We start from the raw sequence: 24,039 nt of genomic DNA on the forward strand, positions 1-24,039 counted from the left end.
CCTCAGTGTCCTCTGAGTGTCTGGAACCAGCAATTGGCCTCTGGTCTCTGGATAAAACATTCTCAGCGGCCTCCAGGTTCAGAAAAACAAAGACGCCTTAAGATTCCCATTTCCCTCCCCAGTAACCCTGAAAATGAAAGAGGCCTCTGCAATGGTGAGAACTGGTCTTCATGGACGGATGCCGTCAGCCAGCTGCTTCTTGTGGAATGCACCAAGTCCCTCAGATGGTCTGTCCAGCCAGGCAGCTGACCAGTGATACTTAATAGGCACTGAGCTGAGCCCACTAATGGGGCAGGACTCCTCTTGGGGCTTTATGGAACCCAACAGCCTTAATTGGGGCATCATTTGCCCTTTTGTTAACTTCCTTTACAGAATCTAATGAATTCATTCTTTATACTTCATATTTCTTTTGTGGAAGCCAAGTACCTGCATTAGAAGCAGGGCCTTGTTAGCAGGATAAAGAAAACTTACTCCCTGAGGAGATCATGCAGAGAAGGCTGCACGGATAGATTGTCGTTGCTTTTATTCAGTGAGGTTAGGAGCATAAGAGGCCAACAACAAGCAGCACGTTTTTGGGTGCCTCTACAGAGAATGTAAGTGTTCATCTCAGAGAGTTGTCCAGACTTGGGAGGGAATCGCCCTGACACACGCTGGACTCCTTCAGGAATGTCACCTGGATGGCCAACTTGGAAGAAAGGAGGCCACTACACATCCGCATCTTCCAGGGTTGAGGTATAGCCCATTTTCCTTCGTGCAGGCAAGCATGTGTGTCCCAGCTCCTATGAGTAAAACTTGCTGTTGCTGACTCGTTTCTCTCGTAACCTGAAGTAAAGCAGAGTTCACTGTCATCTGCAGGGCCTAAGTAGCCAGCTGTGTACTCAAAATGGTAGTGCGTCTGTCCACATGTTTGCCAAATCATGTAAAGCTAGGTGGTACAGCAGGGAAGCAGGCTCAGGGCTCCCTGCAAGACACTGAGATTCAGTGAGGTTAAATCTCACAGCCATGTAGGTTGACATGAAGATTGTATGAGAATAATGTGTTTCTTAATGGAATCTATCATGGGCACCATGCTGCCCATGGGAGACTGCTGCTACATTTCCATTGGAAGAATCCCTTGTTTCTGGGGACAATATGGTATAGCATGCATAAGCAAAGCATCCTGGCTGCCCTCCTTCCCACCACATGCTTGTGGCACAACCAGAAGCTTCTCCTGGAGGATTCCTGCCTTTCTCTGGAACCCCTGGAGTAGTTGAGTCTTAAAGCTTGGCACAGGCTCTTTACAAGTGGGTGCTCATCATTCACCTTTGCTGCTGCAGTGAGGTGTCCTAGAGAAGATAGGTCTACATACAGAAGTAGTGGGTGCCAAAGGTGTTACTGTAAGTCAAGTTGCACAGCAGAGAGAACTAGAACCAACAGTTCCATGGGATTTTTTTCAAGGAAGCAAATCAGGGCATTCCAGAAGCCCTGCAGTTGCTGGTGGAGAGAGGTTGACCTACCTCCGGTTGCATTTCTCCTGGTACATCTGGAGCTGGTTCTCATTGACATTGAACTCCTTAATGAGGGCATCGCGGTTGGCATTGCGCAAGTTCTGGTGTGTGTCATACAGGAAGAGTTGGTTGTTCAGTTCTTCTTGCCGCCTCCGCAGCTGGCGACAGGAGGAGTAAAGTTCCTCCTCACTCTCCTAGACACACAGAGACAGAACATGGAGAGGTGACCACATCTTCCAAATCAAATTGTGAGTCTTGACATCTCGTGTATGAGCATGAGGGAAGCATGTAGTAAGTGGAGCAACTGGGGTTGCCCAGCATCTGTTTTAACCAAAGATAACACTCAATTATGCATTGTATTAGAAGCTGGTAGTTAATAAAAAGCTTGATTATCATGGTGTTGCTTTGCTGTAAACATTGAAATAGTAAATGCATTACCCATGGATCCCATTTCTTAATGGAATCCATTTTTTTCTTGGACTACATCTGGTCTTCAAGTGCAAAGTGTATTCAGGCAACTACCTACAGAAAGTGGAGCACAGCAGCTGAGGAAGCATGCCCCATGGACAAAGAAGTGGAGGAAATGGATCACTAAAAATTCTAGAAGGACCGTAAAAGGCAAGATAATGGATAACAAGGATACACCTTGAAAATATGCAAAGTGGGAGGAGCCAGCTCTGAAAGGACACATATTTTATGATGACAGCTGCTGGAAAGATGCAGAACAGACACATTGACTATGACAGAAAATAGATTCCTGGCTTCCAGGGGCTAGGAGATAGAGTGACAGGTGGTATCAAATGAGCCTTGCTTTGTTCCTAGGGCAGTAAAATTTTTAAATTGATTATGGGGATGGTATGCACCTCTGAGTATGATTAGAAAAACCACTATTTTAAATGGATGATTGTATGGTATGTGGATTACAATATATAATACCCCAGGGATGAACAGTATGTAGCCACGTATGATGTCTCAACTCCCACCATTATCACCTATGGATATTTGTCTCATTAGAAGCATCTTTCAGGCATCTGTTGGTGTGCTTGCTATAAAGATGTGATTTTTGAGATTAGGTTGAAAGTGAAGGATGTGTCTGTTCACCAGCAGGCCCATCATGCACAGGAAGTTGGAGGTGACACCAGAAGGAAAGAAAACAGCCTTGGGTGAGCACTGGGTACAGCCATGCACTCAGACCTACCCCTGAACTCCTCAGATGTGGCAGTCGAAGCACTAAGGGTGGAAGGAGGAACCGACTGTCAGAGTAAGGTCCAACTCTGGGGGAAGATGAGGCTATTTTGTTTCACTTGTGTTTTTCAAAAGACCACTGGCAAGGATGGGAAAGATAGCTACTCAAGAGGGGGATCCACTGATTACTCTGCTACTGACAGAGCACTTTGAGGGGAGACCCCAGAACTCCCGGAAAGCACATCAGGAAGTACAAATGGGCTCTCCTCATGACTGACAGAGTCATGGACTGAGACAACCACTGCTCTGCAGGAATGTCTGCACGTGAACGTCCCTAACAGCACAAACACCCCAGGTGATGGCTGGATCTGTGACTGCCTGGGGAGACATGATGGGCATTCAGCTAGGTGTATGAGTGATGAGGAAGTTCAGGTAAAATGACCATTCTTGGTAACCCACTCAAGGGACTGTGTGCGAATTTGGGAAAAATCAACATAATTTCACTTAAATTTATACCCTTCCTTGGGAAGAGCAGTTTCTGTCCCTACTGAGAAGACAGAACAAAGCAAAACAAACCTATTGCTAATTGATACAAATTGTTTATTGGGCAGCACCTGATATATCCACATAGGCATACATTGTATGACGGTCATATCAGGTCAAATGCATTGTTCTGATTCTATTTCTTTATGGTGGAAACATTCAAAATCCTCTCACGGCTGGTTAAACAATATTTCTTTAATTTTAAAGGCAGAGAGGCAGTGAGACAGACGGAGGATCTTTCTTTACTGGTTCACTCTCCAGTTGTCCCCAACAGCCAGAGCTAGGCCAGGAACCCCATCCAGGTCTTGAGGGTGTTGTGGCAGACCCAGCTGCTTGAGCCAGCACCCACTGCTTCCTGGAGTGATGTGTGTCATGCAGGAAGAGTTGGCTATGAATCATCGCCAGAGGAGCAGGCTGGACTCAAGTCAAGCACAGTGACACGGAAGGCAATGTCCCAAGCAGAACCTGACCACTGACCAAACACTTGCCCCTCTCACTGTATCCAGTATGTTAGCATCTGTGTTCACCCCACGTGCAGAACACAGGACCTCTCTCTCCAGTCTCACTGTAACTTAGTACCCAGGACGCATTAATACGGTCACAAATGGTCTCTTCACCTTCCCTCTGCCTGTAAGAACAGCTTCTCCGGCCGCTTTTACACAGGTAAGGACTGTGATTCAGGTTCAATATCAAAACTTACCTTTTCCATAAACTTTTATAATTGCAGACCTCCGTTGCATGTCTGAAATCTAAAGCTTATGCTCTTTGTTTGTGCTACTATGTGACATACAACATATATTTAGATACTTTTCTAAAGCAAGTTTAAAGCTAATGGTCATAAACCCCCTGTCCCAGGTCAAGAGAAAGGGTGCTGCCTGCTCGGTGTGCCCCTTCTGGTCCAGACTCTGCTCCTCCACTATAGAGTTCGCTGATGATTATTTCCTAGTTTTCTTTTGAGACTGAGTCTTCATTTCTAATTCAGTAGTTTGAAAATACAGGAAACCTTTTAGTAACACTTTCTCCTGGCCAGTGACAAAATCTTTATTTATTATTCTACCTTTAGAGGAAAGGAAAAAGCACATTTTTTTTTTTTCTGGAAAGGTGTCTGGTACAGCAGCTGGCTGCCTTTTGGGATGCCTACCCCTCATTTCAGAGTGGCTAGGTTCAAGTCCAGGCTCTTCTGTGCATATCAGCTTCCTGCTAATGCACAGCGAGGCAGCAGGTGTTGGCCTACGTCCCGGCATCCCTGCCACCCATGTGGGAGACCTAGCTGTGTCCTTTCTTCATGGCTTCAGCCTGCCCTAGCCCACGATGTTACAGGCATCTGGGAAGTGAACCAGTGTCTGTGAGAATTTTCTCCCAGACTTCCAGATAAAATGAAAATACATTGGTTTTTCTCCATGATAGAGTTCTGTAGGTATAGGGATTCCTCCCTTATTTTCCCCTCCCACTATTTTCCACCATAGCATCAGTCTATAGGCCTTTAGTAATAAAGTGTAACATTCTGATACTTAAGTGTGTCATGGTATTTTAGGTATAGGCAAAGGTAGAAAATCTGGTATCATACTGTCAAGATACATTTAAGTGTCTCAATGGGAGTCCTTGTATTTGGAAGTAGAGATGTGTCCTGCATGTATCATTACTTGGCAGTATGCTAGTCTCCATTCTACAGCTCATCTATAAAGATTTATACACACACATATATAGTGTGTATATATACTTGCTTACATATATATGTAATTTGTTTTATATTTTGAACGAAGATTGTCTTATCTCAGAACATATATTTGTCCTTTTTAAAATGTTTTTATTGTCATTATTTTCCATTTTAGAATTTAGTAGGAATAGGAATTCTCCCCTTTCCCTCCCATCTCTCCTTCCCCATTTTTCCCCTCCCATATTATTACAATAATAAAGTCCTTCGGCTACAGTCACAAATTCAACATTCTACTATTTAAGTGGATCATGGCATTTCAGGTATAGGCAATGGTAGAAAATCTAGTATCAAGTTGTCAGAGTATTTAACAGATTCCTTGTGAATCTTTCTCTTAGGAGTAGAGATACATCCTACAACATATCTTCACTTCCTGGTATGTTAGTTTGCATTATACAATTCATCTATGAGAAGACACACATGTATTCACCTACCTGTGTATCTGTTTGTTCTGTGTTTCACATGAAGGTCATCTGATATCAAAGAACAGAAGACATTTGTCCTTGGGGGACTGGCTTATTTCACTGAGCATAATGGTCTCTAGTTGGGACCATTTTGTTGCAAATGGTAGAATTTCATTCTTTTTAATGGCTAATTAGTATTCCATGGAGTAGATGTGCCACAGTTTCTTTGCCCACCTCTCTTTCAATGAGAATCTGGGTTGTTTCCATGTTTTTGCTATTGTAGATTGTGCTGCTATAAATATAGGGTTGCAGGTCGCCTTCCCATTTCCTTTGGATGTATTCGCAGGAGTGGGATAGCTGGGTCATATGGTAGTTCAGTTGTCTGAGTACTCTCCATGCTGACTTCCACAGTGACTGCACTATGCCCACCAACTCCACACCCTCACCAGCAAAAACACAATAAAGTTTAAAACGTTTCCCCTATTGCTACTTTTCTCATAATTTTTTTATGTTGGAATTGTAAACTTCATGAAAAGCTATGCTAATACTATTTCACTTACTCCACATCACCCAGATTCCCCAGGGGTAACATCTCATATAATCATAGTGCTGCGATGAAAACTGTGAACTTCATACTGGCACGTTACTATGCAACTAGAGTATTTTCAGACTTCACTGCTGTTTCCACCAGTGTCCTTGTCTGCCCCTGCGTCCAATGCAGGATCCCACACTGCCCCTGCTCACTGTGTCTGCTTTGGCTGCTCCTGCCTGTGAGGGCACCAGACCTCCTAGGGCTGTGGACACCTGGATATGTGTGTGTGTGTGTGTGTGTGTGTGTGAGTGTGTTAGTGATTTTATAGGACACCTGTCCCCCGCCAAACCCTGCCCAAGTCTGTATTTGGTGTTTCCTCACAGTTAGGAGGTGTGAAGGGAGTGTTAGAGGGGCTGCACCTTCCTTGGTACAGGGTGCCAACATGTTTTAGTACTGTAGAATGAGGGTAAAGTAGGTAGTTTGGGCAAAAATGCATCTGCCAGGTTGATTGGCCATAAAGCTATTTCTTGATACTTTTGAGAAGAAACAGTCATGCTTTGGTCTCTCCCCCTCTTATTCAGGAATCTCTGGTGGATGAGATCTGCAACAGCTGGTGCTCATTCCTTCCTGCATACCTTTCTCAGAGGTCACTGTGTTCCATGTCTGCCTTGCACTCCCGGCCCAAACTTTCACTTGTTATTAAATGCAGCCACTTTCTATTCTAGAAATGAGAAAAACATAACCAGGCTTTTTTTGTTAGGTATTTAATCATAACTGATAAATACAGATCATTTTCCATTGTTTCCACACTTCATACTGGCCATCTTTGGTTACAGTTGGGGCCTAGAGTGGCTTCTCGCTTTTCCCTCGATTTGTTTCTAACTGTCCCAGTGTTAAACCATCCTTTCATTCTAGGGGAAAACTCTGCTTCATTCTAATATATTCTTATAAATATTGGAACTGATAGGTTTCTTTTTAGAATGTGAATTTCTGTATTCAAAAATGACAGTAATGTGTGGCTGGGTGAGGTAGAGGAGGATTAGGAGTGCCTCTCTGGTTTTGAAATAAAAGTTATATGGCATCAAAGAAATGCAGCATTTCCATTTTTTTCTACCAACTTCAGTGCAACACATTTGGACTCTGAATTCAAACAGAACTAAGTCTATAAAGCCAAGTCTGACACTGTTCAGTCTGATACGTGTTGTCATCCTTGTGCTTCTCACTGCTTCTCAATTCTAGCTCCGTTACAGGCTTGAAAGGCAGTAACCCATTTGTGAAATACTGTTTCTGGGATTCTGTCTCCTTGACAACATCTACATTTCTATGGCTTTGCTCTTTTTCTCAATTGAACAGGAAAAGTGTTTAATTGGTCTCGTACGGTTTTTAATGAACTAGTGTTTTTTGTTTTCCATTTCATTCAACTATTTTTATGTGTACTCTGGTGCTATTTCCCATTAGCTTATGTTACTAGTGTTTTAATAGTTATTAAGATAAACACTTGGATGAGTGTTATTAGTCTTGGTCTGTATATGGTATCTATGTGGTTTTACAGTACACACGGTCCTGTTTTAAATGTAATGGCATCTGGGGCTGGATCCCATATGGATGCCAGTTGGAGTCCCGGTGGCGCCACCTATGTACCTTAGAAAGCAGCAAAACACGGACCAACCACTTGGGTCCTGCACCCACATGAACCAACAGATGCATGCTACCACCCCCCCAACTCTGCCTTCCAAATAAATCTTTGAAAAAATTAATGCCATAAATGTTCTAATGCTTCCAAGTTGAGCGGATTAGGACATTAAGTGCACCTAATTGGCCCACGTGTTAAAGGCTTGATCCCCAAGGGTGACACCCTTGGGAGGTGGGCACGGGAGGGAGTCCTTTAGTCATAGGTTGCAGGAACTCATTCTTCCTCCTCCTCTCTTTAGCCTGATCAAGATGTGACCACCCACACAACACATGCTCTGCAAATGCCTCCCAAGCAGCCCTGCCACAGACCACACCAATGGGATTGCATAACCTCGGGCATGAACCTCCTAAACTGTGAGTTAAACTTCCTTTAGTTGCCTCAGGAAACTAGCTAATTTACTTGTTATAATTACTTTAGGAAATTCTGTTCTCAAATCAGAACATATTGATGTATTTTCTTAAGTCATTTTTTAAAGTATTCAAAGACATTTTCTATATCAGCAATGAATAGTATACATTGCTTTTGCTGTAAGTTATTTTGATTTTCAGTCCTTGCTGATTTTTATTTATCAGACCTTCAAACTTCCGGCAGATTCTTCTTTATATAAAAGCCACACATGTAGTTACTACACTATTTCCTAATTATCGCTACATGCCTTTTATAAACCAAGTACTGTGTCAGTATAAAGATTTTTTTATTGGAAAGTCAGGTACATGGAGAGGAGGAGAGACAGAGAGGAAGATCTTGCATCTGTTGCTTCACTCCCCAAGTGGCTGCAATGGCTGGTACTGAGCCAGTCTGAAGCCAGGAGCCTCTTCCAGGTCTCCCACATGGGTACAGGGTCCCAAGGCTCTGGGCCATCCTCGACCGCTTTCCCAGGCCACAGGCAGGGAGCCGGATGGGAAGTAGGGCTGCTGGGACATGAACCCATGCCCATATGCAAGGCGAGGACTTTAGCTACTAGGTTTCTCTTAATGAATTTTAGTGCTTTTGATGTTTTTAAAAACAATGTATTACATTTTTGCCATAAGTATGGTTTTTACTATGTCTTAACTTAAAAATTCTAACACCAAACAGTACTTTGAGTATATTTACAAAAATTCAGGAAGAAATCATACAGTGTTGATATAAATTTCTGTGTAAGAACATACGATCAACTAAAAACACTTTGGATCTTAAATCCTACTTTCCTGTGAGTTCTTCCTCCTCAGTAATCCTAACAGTCAGTCCTGATTCTTTATCATTTTCCTTTCAGTTCACTTCTTGCACACACACTACATAGTGGGATTTTTTTGTAATAGGAGAATATAGCCCATTCCCTAAATTACATACAAATTCTTATCCGTTTCATTTTGGTTCCTATAATTCTGTTTTGCTTCAATTTCTGCCCAGGTCTCTTTCTCCTCCTCTGCGTTTCCCTTCCACTCCAGTTAGCATCAGTTGTTTCTAAACAGTCCTATTTAGGATTACATCTTCCTTCCCTATCGATAGCAGCCTGGCCTCTCTCTGTAGGACGCTTGATTTTCCCTGGTTCTCCAGGCATCAAAGCTGGAATCCTCTAGGACACCTCTATTTTACCTTGATGCATCTGCTTGCGTTTTGCTGATATTTGATTATTCTTAGCTTTGGATGATGAAATTTTTATCAGTGTTTCAAAAATCCTTGACACTTAGCATCATAAAATTTTAATCATATTGTGATCATCTTAAGTTAGACTGCAAAATTACTCACTGATCTCTCTCCATTTTGCTGTGTAGAAACCTGATGGGGGAGGGAATGTCTTACTGTTTCCTTTGTGCAGGATCCATGTTAGGTCTAAAATTTTCCATACCCCAAAATGCATTCCTGCTGCCCCCAGAGCTCTCTGGTCTTCATCTGTAAATGGCATTTGAGTATCGTCCAGTTTTCATTGAAGAGGACACACTTGATATTACAAGTCTTTGGTTTTTCTTTACATTCTTGTGTGTTAAGGACTGTAAGGCTTAAACAGATCCTTAGAATTTTTTTTTTTAACTTGAGTGTGGATGTATTTTCTGTGCATCCTATCTGGGACAAAGCAGCAGATCAGAAAAAAACATCCCCGTGTCATTGGTAGTTCCCGTCACGCTCTGAGACGTGTTGTCAGGTCACTGTCCTCGTCCCCTCTCCCTCATCCTTAGGAGTCTGATGCTTGCAAATCTGGAACACGAGGTGTTACTTCCACATGATCTTTGGAATCATTAATACAGGCTTATTTATAAACTCACTGTTAAACTCAAGATGTCAGTTTCTTGTTTCAATGCCAGTGGGCCTTTTCCCAATGCTCTGGTATTTTTGAAACTGCCTCTGATATGCTTCCAGTGTGCTGCATTGCAGGGACCAGCCACCTGCCCAGGGTGTGCGCTTGAGCCTCTCCCTCTGCTTGCTGGGTGGCACATCATGGTTTTCTATGTCTGCCTCGTGGTTTTGACTGTTTAGTAGTGACATCTATTTGTGGGGTCTTTGGAGACAAGGATGGGCCCCTCATCGTGTGGTTCCAGGTCCCCTCAAGGCGAAGAAAACCTTCCCAGGAGCCACAGCACACAGAGTTCGAGCGTGTGTGCTGTAGTTCTTTCCAAACGACTTGCCCTTCTCTTCTGGCTGAGCACTAAGCCAAAATCCCAGGACAGAAGTCTTTTCTCCAAGCCTCTCGTTCCCTGGCTCCTTGGCTCCCACCCTCTGTCCAGCAAAGGCTGGAGCAGGCAGGTTTGCCCAACTGCCCTTGGGGCGCAAGCTTCCCCTCCATCATGATTGCGGTCAGTTTTGTAGCTTCCATATGTCTGAGTCACACAGGTTTTTAGATCTTTTAGTGGACACCCCTTTCAATCTCTGGCAAGACTGAGCTTAAAAGAAACTACTTCAGAGAATAATTCAGCTCATATCCTAAAAACGTGGTCTATTGTTCTCTTTTCTACTTTATCTAGCCTTGGGGGTTTTTAACCAAAAAAGAAAGTTATTGAAATACCTTTATTATTTAGGCTGTAAGTAACCATCAGTGGAAGACAGGTTGAGTTAGGGCCTTAGGCCTGACCCAGCAAGCATCAGTAGTTCTGAAAATCACATTGGCACTATGGAAAAATTGGATGAATTAAATTATGGCAATACCATATGCAAAAATGTCATAATGTGAAAGAAATTGACCAAGATGCTAACTGCTTATAAACAGGTAGTTTGTGTTTATTTTTTCAATTCCCCCTTTTCCCCTACTTATCAAACTAAATATAGTAAGGTTTTTAAATCATGCTAAAATATTCTTTATAACCCTATATCCAGAAAGCAAAGTAAAGGATGGAGAATTGGTGAGTAATGGTAACATGTAAATGGCTTCTTCAGGGTTTTAAAGACCTTACTGGCTATTTGGGGGCTATAACCTTGATCTCAGCAAATGTGTTATGAGTGAATTCCATCTTGGCCCTCACTGGTAAACAGTCCTAGCAGACTTCATCCAGAGTCTCTCCCAGGGTCAAGGGGCACAGTGATAAACGGGTCAAAGGCTGACCCTGGGCACCGCAGAAAAGGCCATGGCCACCAAATGCAGCTCGGTTTCCAAGAGAGACCCTCGTGGATGGAGATGCCAAGCAACACCTGTGAGTGGCACAGAGCCAGGTGAGAGGTGTCACCCCTAACACTGCTCTGAGGACCAGCAGCTGAAATGCACACCCTCAGTCCCTGCTTGCACTCAAACGTCCCATCTGGAGCCCCCTTCCGCAGTCACATCCCCCACAGCAACCAAGGTATGCATCTTCCTTCATCAGGGACATCAAGTCTGGACAGTTTCCTATAAGCTTCCCAGCTGCCAGACGTACCCATTCACTTAACCCATGATCTCTTTCCTGGGGTTGTTTACCACAGCCTTGCCACAAACGCTAGCCTACCGTGCTATGTGTGAAACTGTCTTTATTCACCAAGTGTCCTGTCAAGGGGTGTAGATGGGCGTTTCTGGAGAGTGGAAGTGCTGATTCCTTTTCCCCAGGCTAAAGCCAGGAACTAATCTGGGTCTCCCCATGCAATTGGGCCATGCTTTCCCAGAAGCATTAGCAGGAAGCTGGACTGGAAAGGCAGCTGTACTCAACTGGTGCTCTCAGGGGTTGCCATCAGGGCAGGTGGCAGCTGAACCCATTACTGCCATAGTACTAACCCCTATAACCTCACTTTTGAACAGTGGTTCTCAACTAAAGATTTTACCATCCCAGTGACATTTGGCTGTGCAGATGGCATGAAATGGGTCATAGGCAGGAATGCACAGACAGTCCCCACCGCAAAGCACTGCCTGGCAAGGTAAGGCACCATTGGCATCACATATTGGAGTATTGGTTTGAGTCCTGGCTGCTTTGTTTCCAGTACAACTCCCTACTAGTTTATGTGGAAGACAACAGAGGATGGTCCAAGTCCCTGGGCCCCTGCCACCCACATGGCATACCAGGATGGAGTTCCAGACTTCTTCCTGCATCAGCCCTGGACCGTATAACCGGCAGATGAAGGCCATAACTCTACCTTTCAAAGAAATCTTTAAAAATACAGCACCTAGCCCCAATAAGCAACAGTGAAGGTTTTTTTTTTAAGTATACATAAATTTATATCGTTAACACTGGATCAATTTTGCTTCCTTTATAGAAAGAAATTAACACTCCCACCTCCCCCTCTAATTATGAAGCTACAACTCTACACTTCCCACACAATCTGGGCTGTGGTTTTAAGTTACTGCTTTATAAAAAACAGTAATTCTGGTTTAGGTGTGTTAATGAACTTATTAAACACTTTGTTCTTGCTAAGGACACACTGGCAATGCATAATTCATTTGAAAAGAGGAAACATTTACAGCTTGGGTATTCGCAATACCCAATTTGGCCCTGGGAAAAGGAAGAATTTATGCAAATTTTCATGAGCAAGTAATTCTATCATAGCAAGCATCATAAATGGAGATTTTTCCAGATCGCTGAAGTTTAAGAGCAAACTACCATTTTGCATATAAGCCTTACATTTAACTTTGCAGTATAACACTTCACGTAGAAAACTCACCATCACAAAAAGGTTTTATACCAGCAAACCAGGATGGATGTCTTTGGCTATCTGAGGTTTTTGGCCCCATACCTTTAAGGCTCAGCCCCCTGTCTGCCTTTCCTTGTTTTTATCATCCAAAAGCATTCTAAAATGCTTTGGAGTGGAAAACTAACAAGGTTGCGAAAAAGCACAACAGCTATGCAGAAAAGCCTTATGTTTTCTTCTGACTGAATCAAGTTCATTAATTTTTACTGCACGGGCTATTACTGGGGCTGTCGAAGGCCCTCCCTGCCCTGCTGTCTCCCTCACCACTTGATGGTTCCCAACTCTACTCACATTCTGCAAGTTGCCAGGCAGGCAATTTCAAAATCACTGCTGAATTCCCACAGCCAAGAGGGAGCATCTCATTACAGCGTGTGACTTCCCTAGCCAGCAGTGAATACCAGAAAGGTGGCCAGGAGTGCCAACCACACCCACATCAGCTCACTGGCTTCTAGAACCTCAGGTGTTTTAGCTTAGCTGAAGAGACCTGGAGTGGTGCTCACCCCAAGTGGGCTTGAGCTTCAGGGAGTGCCAGCGTGAAGACGCAGAAGCACCAATGTGACCGTGTGTGTCCAGTCTTCACCGATAACCCCAGGCCTCACTGCCCAGTGCTCCCTTGTGGACCCTTGGTCCTGAGCAACTTCATTGCTTCCTTTAGTAAAAATTCAGCAAAGCCCAACTCCTTTCCACAAAGCTTACCCAAACCAGTTCATCCTTTAGGGCCTTGGCACACCAACAGGACCCAGGAGCAAGCTGCCTGCATAGGGAAGAGAGCAGGTGTGATCCACGCACTGCCTCCCTGTAAGTCCACTATGGATGTTCCCAGACCCTTTTATGGTATCTGGATGCATATGCTGTCTCTGGGCTCCTGCAGAAATGAAACGTTGCGGAACTCCCCTAGCGACCTTTGCCAACCACATTGCCTATTCCAGACTCAGATGCCATTCCGCAGGAAAGGAGGATGCCAGAAGGAAAGCCCAAAACCTCCAAGAGATAACAGAAAAGCAGGTCTCCTTGGGCTCAAGTCCACTGGCCAACAGTTGCCATCCCTGCTCCCCCTGCCCTGCTGGTCACCCGCCACTCACCAGGACTGGTCGCATCTCACAGAAAACCAGGAGAGAAGCCAGCTCAATGTCCTCACTGTACCCATTCTTCAGAGGGACAGATCTGTAGCCTGCAGCACAACAGGGGGAAAGGCAAAGGTGACGTTGGGCTCGGCCTTCTTGGAGAAGGTGAGTGCTCAGCTGCCCCGTGCTGAGCCCAACTCACTGCTGGCCAGCTAGAGGTCCCAGGCTCAAAGCCAGGGACAGAGGGCAGCAGCACTGATGGGCCAGTCCATCTGGGAAAGTCCAGCTATGAACTCTAACATCTCAGAAGGAAGCCAATTTACTCAGGAAAAAAAACCCACATAAGATTCCACATTGAGTGTAGTGGCCTCCTGCCACTCACGCTGTGACTTCCAGCTATACTCTTGGCTGACCTGTCACCTTTGAACACCTGTAGAATCACCATGATCCAGTTTCAGATGAGGTAAGCACCACACTTAAGCCATCCAGTCCCTTCTCGCTCCCTGCCTTGCTCCAGAAGGGGTGAATTATAGTTTGTACCTCGACATGGTGCTGATATTTGCGTTCCATTTTGTAACCAGAATTCCCCCATGGCAGGCAGCTGAGCTGGGATTTTCTGACATTTTCCTGTGGATGTTTCATTCAGTAAAGCTTCAAGAGCAGCAGAAGGCACACCCACCACCTAGACTACAGTAAGCTTTTACAAGCTTTCCCCCATTTTCCCATCTGTCCATCCTGTTGTAGACAATTCATAGTAAAACGGAGACACTGGCACATCCCTCCCTCCCTCCCTCTGTCCTTAGGAGCTCCACAATGCCTGATGCTGTTCCTCTTCATGTAACAGCATGGTATTCACAAGCAGTGAAACGTACAATGGGCCATCTTCTTCCTGAACTTTCCTATGGATGTCCTGGTTGGACGAATTTGTCCGCTTTGGTTTTCTTATTACTTGGGACCTGTAGGTGTATGGGAACCCCTCTGTCCTCTTAGGGGCAAGTTTGAGTGGGTATCCCATGCTCAAATTGTGTTCTTCCTCCTGTAGGAACTTGGATGACTTTCTCCTGTTGATTGCCGTTGTTGAGACATTCGTGGACCTGCTTACCCCTTGTCGATGATGCGACAGCTCAGCAACGGCGGTTTGGTCAGTTTTTTGTCTGGATAGCCAGCCACAGAATCACTGTGGGTAGACTAATGCTATCCCAACCTGAAATACATGAGTTCTGAGTGGGGACTGCCATTAGGAGCTGGACTGCGAGGGCTCTGTGCTCCCTGGCAGTGCAGCTCTATGCCAGGCCGGACTGATGGATATCTCGCAGCTGCCTCAGTCTGGGCGCATGAGCTTTCTCCAGCTCCACATCCCAAGTCTCTTGTTGACACAACGGGCAAACAGTTCAGGTTTATGGGAGTTGGGGCTCAAAAGTGCTTCTCACTTCCATCCCCCTAAAAATAGAATTTTTATTCTCATTTGCTTTGGTTGTTTTACAGGGCAAGAGAAATAAAAGCTGCTCCTCTAAAAGGTAAGGTGAGTGGATCTTTAAGCACCTGCTGGCAGAAAGGGAGGCCTTACCAGGGCAAGCTCTGGAGCAGGAAGTTGTCAGACACTCCTGGGTTGGAATCCTTGCTCTGGTCCTATGCATCTGAGACTGTGAGCACATTAATTCACACCTCTAGCCCATGGAGTGCCCAGATGCTAAAAGCAAAGATGACAGAACCCCTTTCCCAGGATTACTGTGGAGACTGAAAGAGGAAAAACTTTAAGGTATGCAGCAAAGGCGGCTTCCTCACCAAGCCCACAGCTCGAGTGCATGCCCCACAACAGGTAAGCTCAGAAGGTTCTTGATGTGGGATGCACCAAGGGTCTGTTCAGTTCCTTTCTCTCTCATGCATACAGATGTGCCAGCTATTGCTGGGAGCTAAAAAGAAGAGACTAAAAGCCCCAGCTCAGGGGACTCTCACAGCTGGGCAGGGGGTGCAGGCATTCCATCATCAAGGCTCTTGTTCTTACACAGAGCATCTTCTAGGTGAACCTGGATACTCTGACAGCCATCAAGGTAAGAAAGTTTCATCCAGTCTGTCCTCAGTACAGGTCAGAGGGAGGAAAGGGCAAGATCAGGCCCTTCATTTTCCAAGAGGCCTGTACATAAGCACAGGCCCCCACAGGTACAGCATGATGGAGACAGGTCAGGAACCAGCTGGCATAGATACCTTGAAAACCTGTCTGCCATGGCGCCTGCACCATAGATTTAAAAGAAACTACTCTCCCTACAGAGGGAGAAGTGGCATCATGCCTAGGCCTTATTTATTAAGTCAATCTGCAAGAGGCACATTACAAATTAAACAACCACTATAATTGCATGGTTTCCAGTAGTTTATGGAGTAGGCCAATTAACCAAGAAGGCTTCCCAGACTTCAGGCTCTGGGGCTCACAACCAGCATTCTTTCCATTTTTATAATTTGCTCTGATAATTAAAAGTTCCAATGTGCTAAAACCAGAGGATTTAAGCACTTTAAAAATTCTATAAACTCACTGGAATTTTTTTCTTCAAGGAGCTGATCACTCCCACAGCAGCTAAAAGTCTCAACTTGAGGGTCCTGGCGCGGTGGCCTAGCTGCTCAAGTCCTCTCCTTGTATGCCCAGGATCCCATACAGGCACCGGTTCTAATCCCAGCAGCCCTGCTTCCCATCCAGCTCCCTGCCTGTGGCCTGGGAAAGCAGCCAAGGACGACCCAAAGCCTTGGGACCCTGCACCCACATGGGGGACTCAGAAGAGCCTCCTGGCTCCTGGCTCCAGCCATTGTCGTCACTTGAGGAGTGAATCAACAGATTGCAGATCTGTCTCTCTTCCTCTGTATATCTGACTTTCCAATAAAAATAAATAAAATCTCAATTTGACCACCAGGTACCAATCCAGCCTCTCACAGCCCTCTGGCCATGCCATCACTCCTGCAGCAAAGCCACCAAAGCCAGCAGCACAAACCCAAGGAGAGCGGCCGGGACCGAACATCATCGCAATGGCCCTTACCTGACTTGATGCCTTTAATGGGGTAGGTGGCATGAGCAAGGAAGTTGGGGTCACTGAACATATCTTCCTCATAAACCACGAAGCGCAGAAATGCCAAGTTGGGGTCATAAATCTCGAATGTCACCTTCTCCTGGGTGGAAGCCCAGACTGGGTTGAGGCCATTATCATCTGGAAAAGGAGGTCAGAGCTCAGTCAAGGCCACCCTGCCCTGCCCACTCCTGATTCATGGCTTCTGCCTCCTTCAGCAGCCACACAAAATAAGCCATTATCTATGCCAGGACCTCAGTAAAGCACGGATCTTTCCCTGTCCACTCCGTACGTCCCTATGGAAAAGCTATAGCAGCAGCCCTGGACTCCTGGGGACGGGGAGAAGGGAGCCCCTGGCTGCAGCGCAGGAGTCGGAGAAGTGGGAAAAAATGGACAAAAGCAGTGTGATGAGGAGATGGAGCAAGGAAGCAGCAGAGCAGCAGAGCACTGTGCTCTGGGGCGTCTCTGCCAGGCACACGGGGCCCGGGGCTTCAACGGTCCTCAAGCCCCTGCCAGACGTAAAGCTATCCAGCGTGGGCTAAGGCTCTGGATCAGGTCAGCTGTGCCCACTTTATACCTCTGCCTCTTAGCTTTCAGCTCATTAGACATATCCAGGTGGAACAGTCATGGCAAGGACTGACGGCTTGATGAAGTGACTCTTTGCTGGGGCAGCATTGTGGCACAGGGTTAAGCTGCCACCCTTGATGCTGACAGCCCATGTAGGCCTCAGCTCAAGGTCCACTTCTGGTCCAGTCCCCTGGCTGTGCACCTGGGGATACGGTGGAAGATGACTCAGGTGCTTGGGCCCCTGCAGCCATGCAGGAGACCCAGAGGAAGCTCCTGGCTTCAGCCTGGCCCAGGCCTGGATGTTGTAGCCATCTGGGAAGTGAACCGGAAGATGGAAAATCTGTGTCTCCCTCCATCTGTGACAATCTTTCAAGTAAGTGAATAAATCTTTTAAGAAAAAAACTGAATAGCCTCCCCGCTTGTGATACTACTTGCTTTATATTTGAAAGAAGCAGAGACAACTTACTTACGACCGTAGTCTTAAACTTGTTGTTGTCACATTCGGCTCCGCAGATTTCCACTTCCACGAAGGGACAGGCGATGCTGCGGCACAGCTTGGGGAGATGGCGGGCACCCAGGACCTAGGGCACAGAAGACAGCAAGGGCTGCCTGAGGTGCACCTGCTGAGTGCAGAGGGCAGAAACTTCTGTTTGGGTTCTAAACTCAAGGAAGCTCCCCAGCTGGGTCCCAGTGCTGTGCTGGGTCGGGTAGAGTGAAAGCCCAGGCCAGCTCTAACTATGAGGTGGGGCTGCCCAGCACCAGGCAAGTGGAGCAGAGGCTGGCATCCTGCTCCTAATGGCTGTTTATAGAGTGTGGGTCACCCGGGCTCCAGAAAGGAGCAGCAGAGTCTCCAAAATTTTGTTTGCCTGTAAAGCTGGCCAAAGGTGAAGGCAGTCCTCTCCACTGAGGCCTAGAGACCACGTCCCCAGTTCTTCCGGTCAGACAGGTACTCTGAACCAAGACAGCTCTGGGCAAATCCTCCCCCACCCATTTCCTGCAGAAAACACTGGGGTGTCTATCCCTACAGAAGGACAGCTGGGCCCTACCTTGACAGTGACCGTCATCAGGATCTTCCTCTGCGACTCTGGGGGCATCGGGTCGTACTTCTCAGTCCGCATGCTCTCAGGCTGTAGGACATAGCCTGTCCGCCCGTTGAGTGAAAACAAGGCATGATTCATCTGCATGTACTTGTCTGGAAAGCAAAGCAGACCCCTGCTGTGAGTCGGGGGGAGAGGACCGGGAATGAGAGAAGAAGGGCGTGGTGAACGGGACACAGAGAAGGGAGGAGAGAGAGGGGACAGGAAGAAAGGAGAGAAGAAAGGGGGAGGAGGGGAGTATGAGAGGAAAGGGGAGACAGAAGAGAGAGGAGAGGGAAGTGGAGAGAGAGAGGAGAGGAAGCAGGGGATGGAGAGGAGACAGAAGGGACCCAGGACACCTCCCCGCCCTCCCTTGCCTGCAGTCTGGAAGTTGAGCGCCACCATCTGGGAGCCGCAGAGCCACAGGCGGAAGGGGTCATAGTTGGAGGAGTCAACCCGCTGGCCCTTGGGGTAGACGCGGGTCAGGCCCTTCTGGTTGTACCGCAGAAGGTCGATGGGCTTCTGCCGCACGATGCTGTCAGCCTTTGTCTCGACGAAGGAGCGGATTTCCCGGAAATCAGGATTTTCTGCACACAGAGCAGCTGGTCACCGTGTAGCCTAGGTCTCAGCTCACACTGACGCAGCAGCTGCTCGCACACTGAGGGTCAAAGGAAACCAGGCATTGCTCTGACACGACACCCCGTGGCTGTGATGACAGTGGTGGCTCCCCTTAAGGTTCCCCAGAACACACAAGGGATGGGTTTCGGTCTAGAAATACTGCCATTTGTTTGTAACTAGCAACATCCTTGAGCAAGAAAACCTCCCAGGGCCCCAGGGGTCAGGCTGGGCCTATCAAGAAGCAGGCAGCGATCATGGTGACAGCAGAAGATGCAGGGAGGAGCTCAGGGTCCCTATCAAGGGGGCAGGTGGAGACCTGTTTCACCTTGACCTCCTCCAGTGGAGGAACAGATGCTGACTGAGGCCACTCCTGACTTCTGCCCCCTCTCCCGGCCCCTCCCTGATGAAGTACTGGGGTTGGCACGGCTCCTCCACTCCTGTGTCCTGCGAGCCCATAAACAGAGAGGGCTCCAAAGGCCCCCAGAAAGAACTAGAAGGTGAAGAGCTAAGGCCCAAGGTCTCTGATAAATGGTGAAGGATGTTTAGAAGACTAATTCCTCAGTGAAGGACCCAATAGTGACTCTGCATCTAGGCCCTAAGCTCTGGGACGTGGGACTTGGTGACAGAACCTTGCAGCTGTGGTTCAGTTCAGGAGCTCGCATTGGGCTGGTCATCAGGCGAGCCCAAGGGGAATCACCAGGGCCAGCAGCCAGCAGAAGCCAAAGGTGAACACATCTCTGCTGGGAGTCACAAAGGGATGGGCCCCGTGAGAACCAATGTGTCATCTGCAGGCTTCCGTACACACACACTAAGCTGCCTGCTGAGCAGCCATGGCCACCTGCCCTGGGGACGCATTCAGCAAGAAGTTTCTGCCCCTCTGCTGGCACCAAACTCCAAAGATCACAGGGCTGTCACCGCGGGTGGGGGAGGTGGTACCTAGGTTGTCCTTGGTCTTGCTGGTCGGCTTGCAATAGACGACCAAGTCGGAGAGCTCGATGGCAATGGACTGGTTCTTCTCCCAGTACCGCAGGTTGTTCTCCTGTGGGGGCAGGCATTAGCAGCTGCAGCCACCAGGGCCAGCACCCCAGGAACCCCTCACTCACACCTGCTCCCAATTCCTTCGCCTAAAGCCACTGCTGTGCGCAGCTCCTGCCCTCATAACGTCCCCATGCCCTGTGCCCAAAAACACAGACCCCCTCCTCTCCAACTGCACCACTGCAGCTCTGAGCAGAGCGCTCTCTCCCTGAGGCCGGGCCCAGGCCACAGACTCGGGGCATTTCTCCTGGGAGGAGGACCCACCATCCTGTTGAACCCTACCTAAGCAAGGATGCACTTCCCCTTTTCCCCACTGCTGACCACCACTTTCCACAGGCCAGTGTGGAACAGTGGGAAGATTGAGATGGGGGGAGAAAAAGTGTCATTGCAAGGGCATGCATAACCTCAGGTGACACACACCAGGTCCATCTGCCAGGAGATCTCATTTCATCCAGCCCACACGCCCTCTGAAAGGGAGGGTGAATTGACACCTGACACACAGAACTGCAGTGAGCTCAACCTCCACAGCTGGCCAGCCTCAAGCCTGCTCCAAGCCCCTGCCTGTGCCTCACCCCAGCCCTGCTTCCTTCCCACATAGCGTCAGCCACCAGGTCCCGGAACAGGCCATGAACACAGCCAGCCAAGACCCAGTCCTTTCTTATGGAGTACATTCCCTTCCTGCTGGGAATGACTGCTTTGTGTTTTCCTTATTGGGCCATCAGCCCTGGGCTGGATATGCATGGAGGACGTGTGAGGTGCTGGCAGGAACAGGTCTGCAGTGAGGCAGGCTGGGCCCTGCACGAGCAGCCAGCCTCTTCTTGGTCTGTTTCCCTGTCTACAGCCTGACGAGGTGTGAGAAGCGTCCGTTCTTCCATAAGAAAGGACCAGGCTGGCTGTGTCCCCATAGCCTGTTCCAGGTCCCAGGAAATGCAGAGTGAGCACCTGCTGTGTACTGCCCCTTTCCACTCCCTACTGAGAGCGAGCCAGGGCGAGCAGAGGTGCTCCCACTGTCTGCACCTGCCCCACCTGCTCACAGCCTCAGCAGAGTGCCAGGGGCCTGTGAACACCAGGCCTACCTGTGCCCAGGTGAGCAGAGGGCTTACCTTGGTGTCGATCTTCCAGGTGATCTCCCGAATGCTCTGAAACCACTCGAAGAGCTCTTCCACCCTGTCTGTGGCGAACTCCACCGGGGGATCACCCTGCTTTTTGGGCTCCAGGATAAACACGAATTGCTTCTGGTTTTTGCCCTGTGGGATTTTCACTTTGGGAGAAGACCAGAAGTCCTGATCAGCCCACAAAGGGCAGGCCTGATGCAGGTCAGGGCATTATTTTAGGAACCAAAGCAGTTGGCCGTCGCCACATCCACGGCTGGCACCAACTGTGGCGGCGCCGTTACATCAGCAGTGTGTGGACTCCGACACACCCTGCTGCTTCAAGCACCACGAGCCGAGTCCTCACACAGGCTGGGTCCAAGTCCCCAGCACCTGTGCCTGTGCCCTTGTCCATAAAATAGGACTTGGCAGACATGCTTGAATGAAGGCTTGCAACCCAAGATAGTCCCCGACTTAGGATAAACCTGTCTTGTGAAGGAAAGGAGAGGGAGGCATGAGACAGGAAAACAACAGATGAAGCGTGTGAGGGAGGAGGCACAAGCCAGGGCCCCGAGGATGCCAGCAGGAACTGAAAGCCAGGAGCCAGGCCTGGGATGGCCTCTGTGTGCTGGGAACGCCTGCAACACAGAATGCAGGCTGAGAGATGGAAAACTCGGTGGGACAATTGACTAGCTGGCATTCCTGAGCCCTCAGAGGGGAGCACTCTCCCAGTGGACCACCACTCAGTACTTCCTATCAGACTCTTGCAACTGCTCCCCTGGCAGGCACTTTTTTTTCTTCTTTCCAGGAGACACTCATGCATCACCATCAAATGGGCACACAGGCCAGTGTGGCAAGGCTACGGCTGAGATCGACCCGACTCACCCCCGAGCCCTGTGCAGCCAGGTGGCTTGCGCCCCTCTGTTAACCTGCAGGGGTACTTGGGCCCTAAGGAGACACTTCGGCTGGACTGTGGCAGGGTAGACTGGAGGGGGTGGGGAATAAACGCGGCAAGAAAGCTGGCAATGGAAGGACAAGGTCCCAAGGCCAGGGAAGCAGGCACAGGCGTCCCCGGGGTGTCTCAGAGGCAGAAAACTTGGGTTCATGAATTGATGGCTGCAGGGAATGCTGATGCCTGTGCCAGCCACAAGGGCCGCCCCCAGGAAGAGGCTGCTGGGGCCTTCTGCCCACATCGGCTCTCTTGGCCCTGCAGCCCTTACAAGTAGGCAGGCTCGTGGTTCCATGAAGCCCTCTGCTCATCACACCCATGGCCTACCGGATAAGACCATGCTGGGGCACGCCCTCATTGCCCTCTGCCCCCACCCTGGGTTTCCGGATCCCTGGGTCCCCAGCAGAGCCCCTGGGAAGCTGAGAACCAGAGACGAGAAGCGGTGAGCCCATGGAGTCCCAGCAGCCAACAGTGTTAATGTGGCCATCAGGAACTTGAGCCAGGACCTGGCACATCTGCCGCCCTGCCTAGGCGGTTCTGGGGTCGGGTCCAGGGCAGCCGTGTGTGCACTTACCGATGTTATAGGTATTGAGGTCCAGGATTCCTCTGCAGAGCGCGCCTAAGGGATTGTCTTCAATAATCTATGAAGAAACAAGACATAACTCACGGCAGTCGTAAGGGGAATAATAAAAAGACAACCAGCTTTCCAAAGCACACCGTTTAGCAGAGACACTGCCTGTGGAACTGTTTAAAATGCATTTTCATTACAGGAAGTGTCCATGGGGAGAGTGCTGAATAATGGAGCATGCAGGCGACGGGCACCCAGCAGCGTGCAGGTGCAGGCAGCTGAGGCCCTGCCTTCCCGGAGCCCTGCCAACTGGCTTTGTAAATTCCGCAGCAAGCATGCAACCTGGTATAGTCAGGCTTTCCAGGTCTGACCCATCTCCACCTCCTGCCGCACTGGAACCACACCAGGGCCCACTGAAAACGATAGCATTTGGCCTCAGGGGCTGACAAGATCATACACGCAGCCATCATTGGCATTAACCCAGTCCCTGCCACCAAGCCAGGGTGTGCTGCGGACAAACACCCAGCCCAGACTCAGTGAGGGCACTTCTTTGCTTAGGCCAAGCTCACTGGACACACACCTGCTCCTCCCACCCATCATTCCCTCTGCCTGTTGGACTCTGAAGTCTCAAATGCCCTTTCCTCCAGGGAACCCTTCCAGATTGCCTTGGGATCTGGAAGCCTCATTACAAAGATTCCAGCTTTGCTGTGAGGGGGCTGCCCGTGGTCCTTCCTAGAACCTGCCGGACCGGAGGAGGCTAGCACAGGCTCACACGGAGCAGGCTCATCCATACTGAGCACATTTGGGGCATCTGGCTGTCCAAATTCAGCGTGTTTCATTTACAGGCAGCTCCAAACAAAGGCCAACTGTGGCTCCAGTGGGAGTTGTGCTGCATATTCCAAGCCTTCCAGCTCAGCACAACCTGATTAAAGTGTGACTGGCTTGTCACGGCGACTTTCACCTGCAGCAGTGTGAGGACAGTCCCAATTTCCCTGTCTGCCCTATTTCGGAGCTCCACAGAGACCACATGTAGCAACCACACATACAAATCCAGCGTGGGGAGGTTCCAGCGGCTTCTCCAACCCATGGCCTGGCCGGGACCGAGGGCACAAACTCACCTGCTTTTCCATCTCCTCCACATCAAATGTGGAGATGTCCTCGACATAGTTGGACGGGAAATACTGCTGGATCCGCGTCCCGTAATCCCCTTTCCACCTGCAAGGAAACCGCATGCCCTGAGTCGACACTGGGCACCAGAGTTCCTTTTGCTCCTCAGGTACTGCCTCGGAGCCCCTGGGGAAGGCAGGTGGCCAGGTGGCCAGGCAGCCACAGGAGGTGGTCACAGCCAAGGGGTTGCTCCGCAGAGTGCCCACTAGGTGGCAGTACAGCTCTCAGAGAC

The 24,039-nt window shown here is 48.5% G+C and overlaps 1 protein-coding gene across 2 annotated transcripts in view; it reads right to left on the reverse strand.

Annotated features, from left to right (window-relative positions):
* Positions 1-506: 506 nt before the first annotated feature.
* The window catches only part of PLCG2 (phospholipase C gamma 2), a 133,361-nt gene continuing 109,828 nt past the window's right edge, over positions 507-24,039 (reverse strand). For both annotated transcript variants that reach the window (XM_058675174.1, XM_004584054.4), the window contains exons 23-33: positions 23,759-23,855; positions 22,647-22,713; positions 21,136-21,293; positions 19,934-20,036; positions 18,757-18,966; positions 18,350-18,495; positions 17,770-17,884; positions 16,710-16,877; positions 13,705-13,793; positions 1,497-1,681; positions 507-822 (exon numbers count right to left, since the gene is read on the reverse strand). In XM_058675174.1, the coding sequence (XP_058531157.1) occupies positions 780-822; positions 1,497-1,681; positions 13,705-13,793; positions 16,710-16,877; positions 17,770-17,884; positions 18,350-18,495; positions 18,757-18,966; positions 19,934-20,036; positions 21,136-21,293; positions 22,647-22,713; positions 23,759-23,855 (1,381 nt within the window). In that variant the 3' untranslated portion in view covers positions 507-779. The remainder of the gene's footprint in view (positions 823-1,496; positions 1,682-13,704; positions 13,794-16,709; positions 16,878-17,769; positions 17,885-18,349; positions 18,496-18,756; positions 18,967-19,933; positions 20,037-21,135; positions 21,294-22,646; positions 22,714-23,758; positions 23,856-24,039) is intronic.

The sequence above is a fragment of the Ochotona princeps genome, chromosome 16 (genome assembly GCF_030435755.1).
Source record: "Ochotona princeps isolate mOchPri1 chromosome 16, mOchPri1.hap1, whole genome shotgun sequence".
In the NCBI taxonomy this organism is placed as follows: Eukaryota; Metazoa; Chordata; class Mammalia; order Lagomorpha; family Ochotonidae; genus Ochotona; species Ochotona princeps.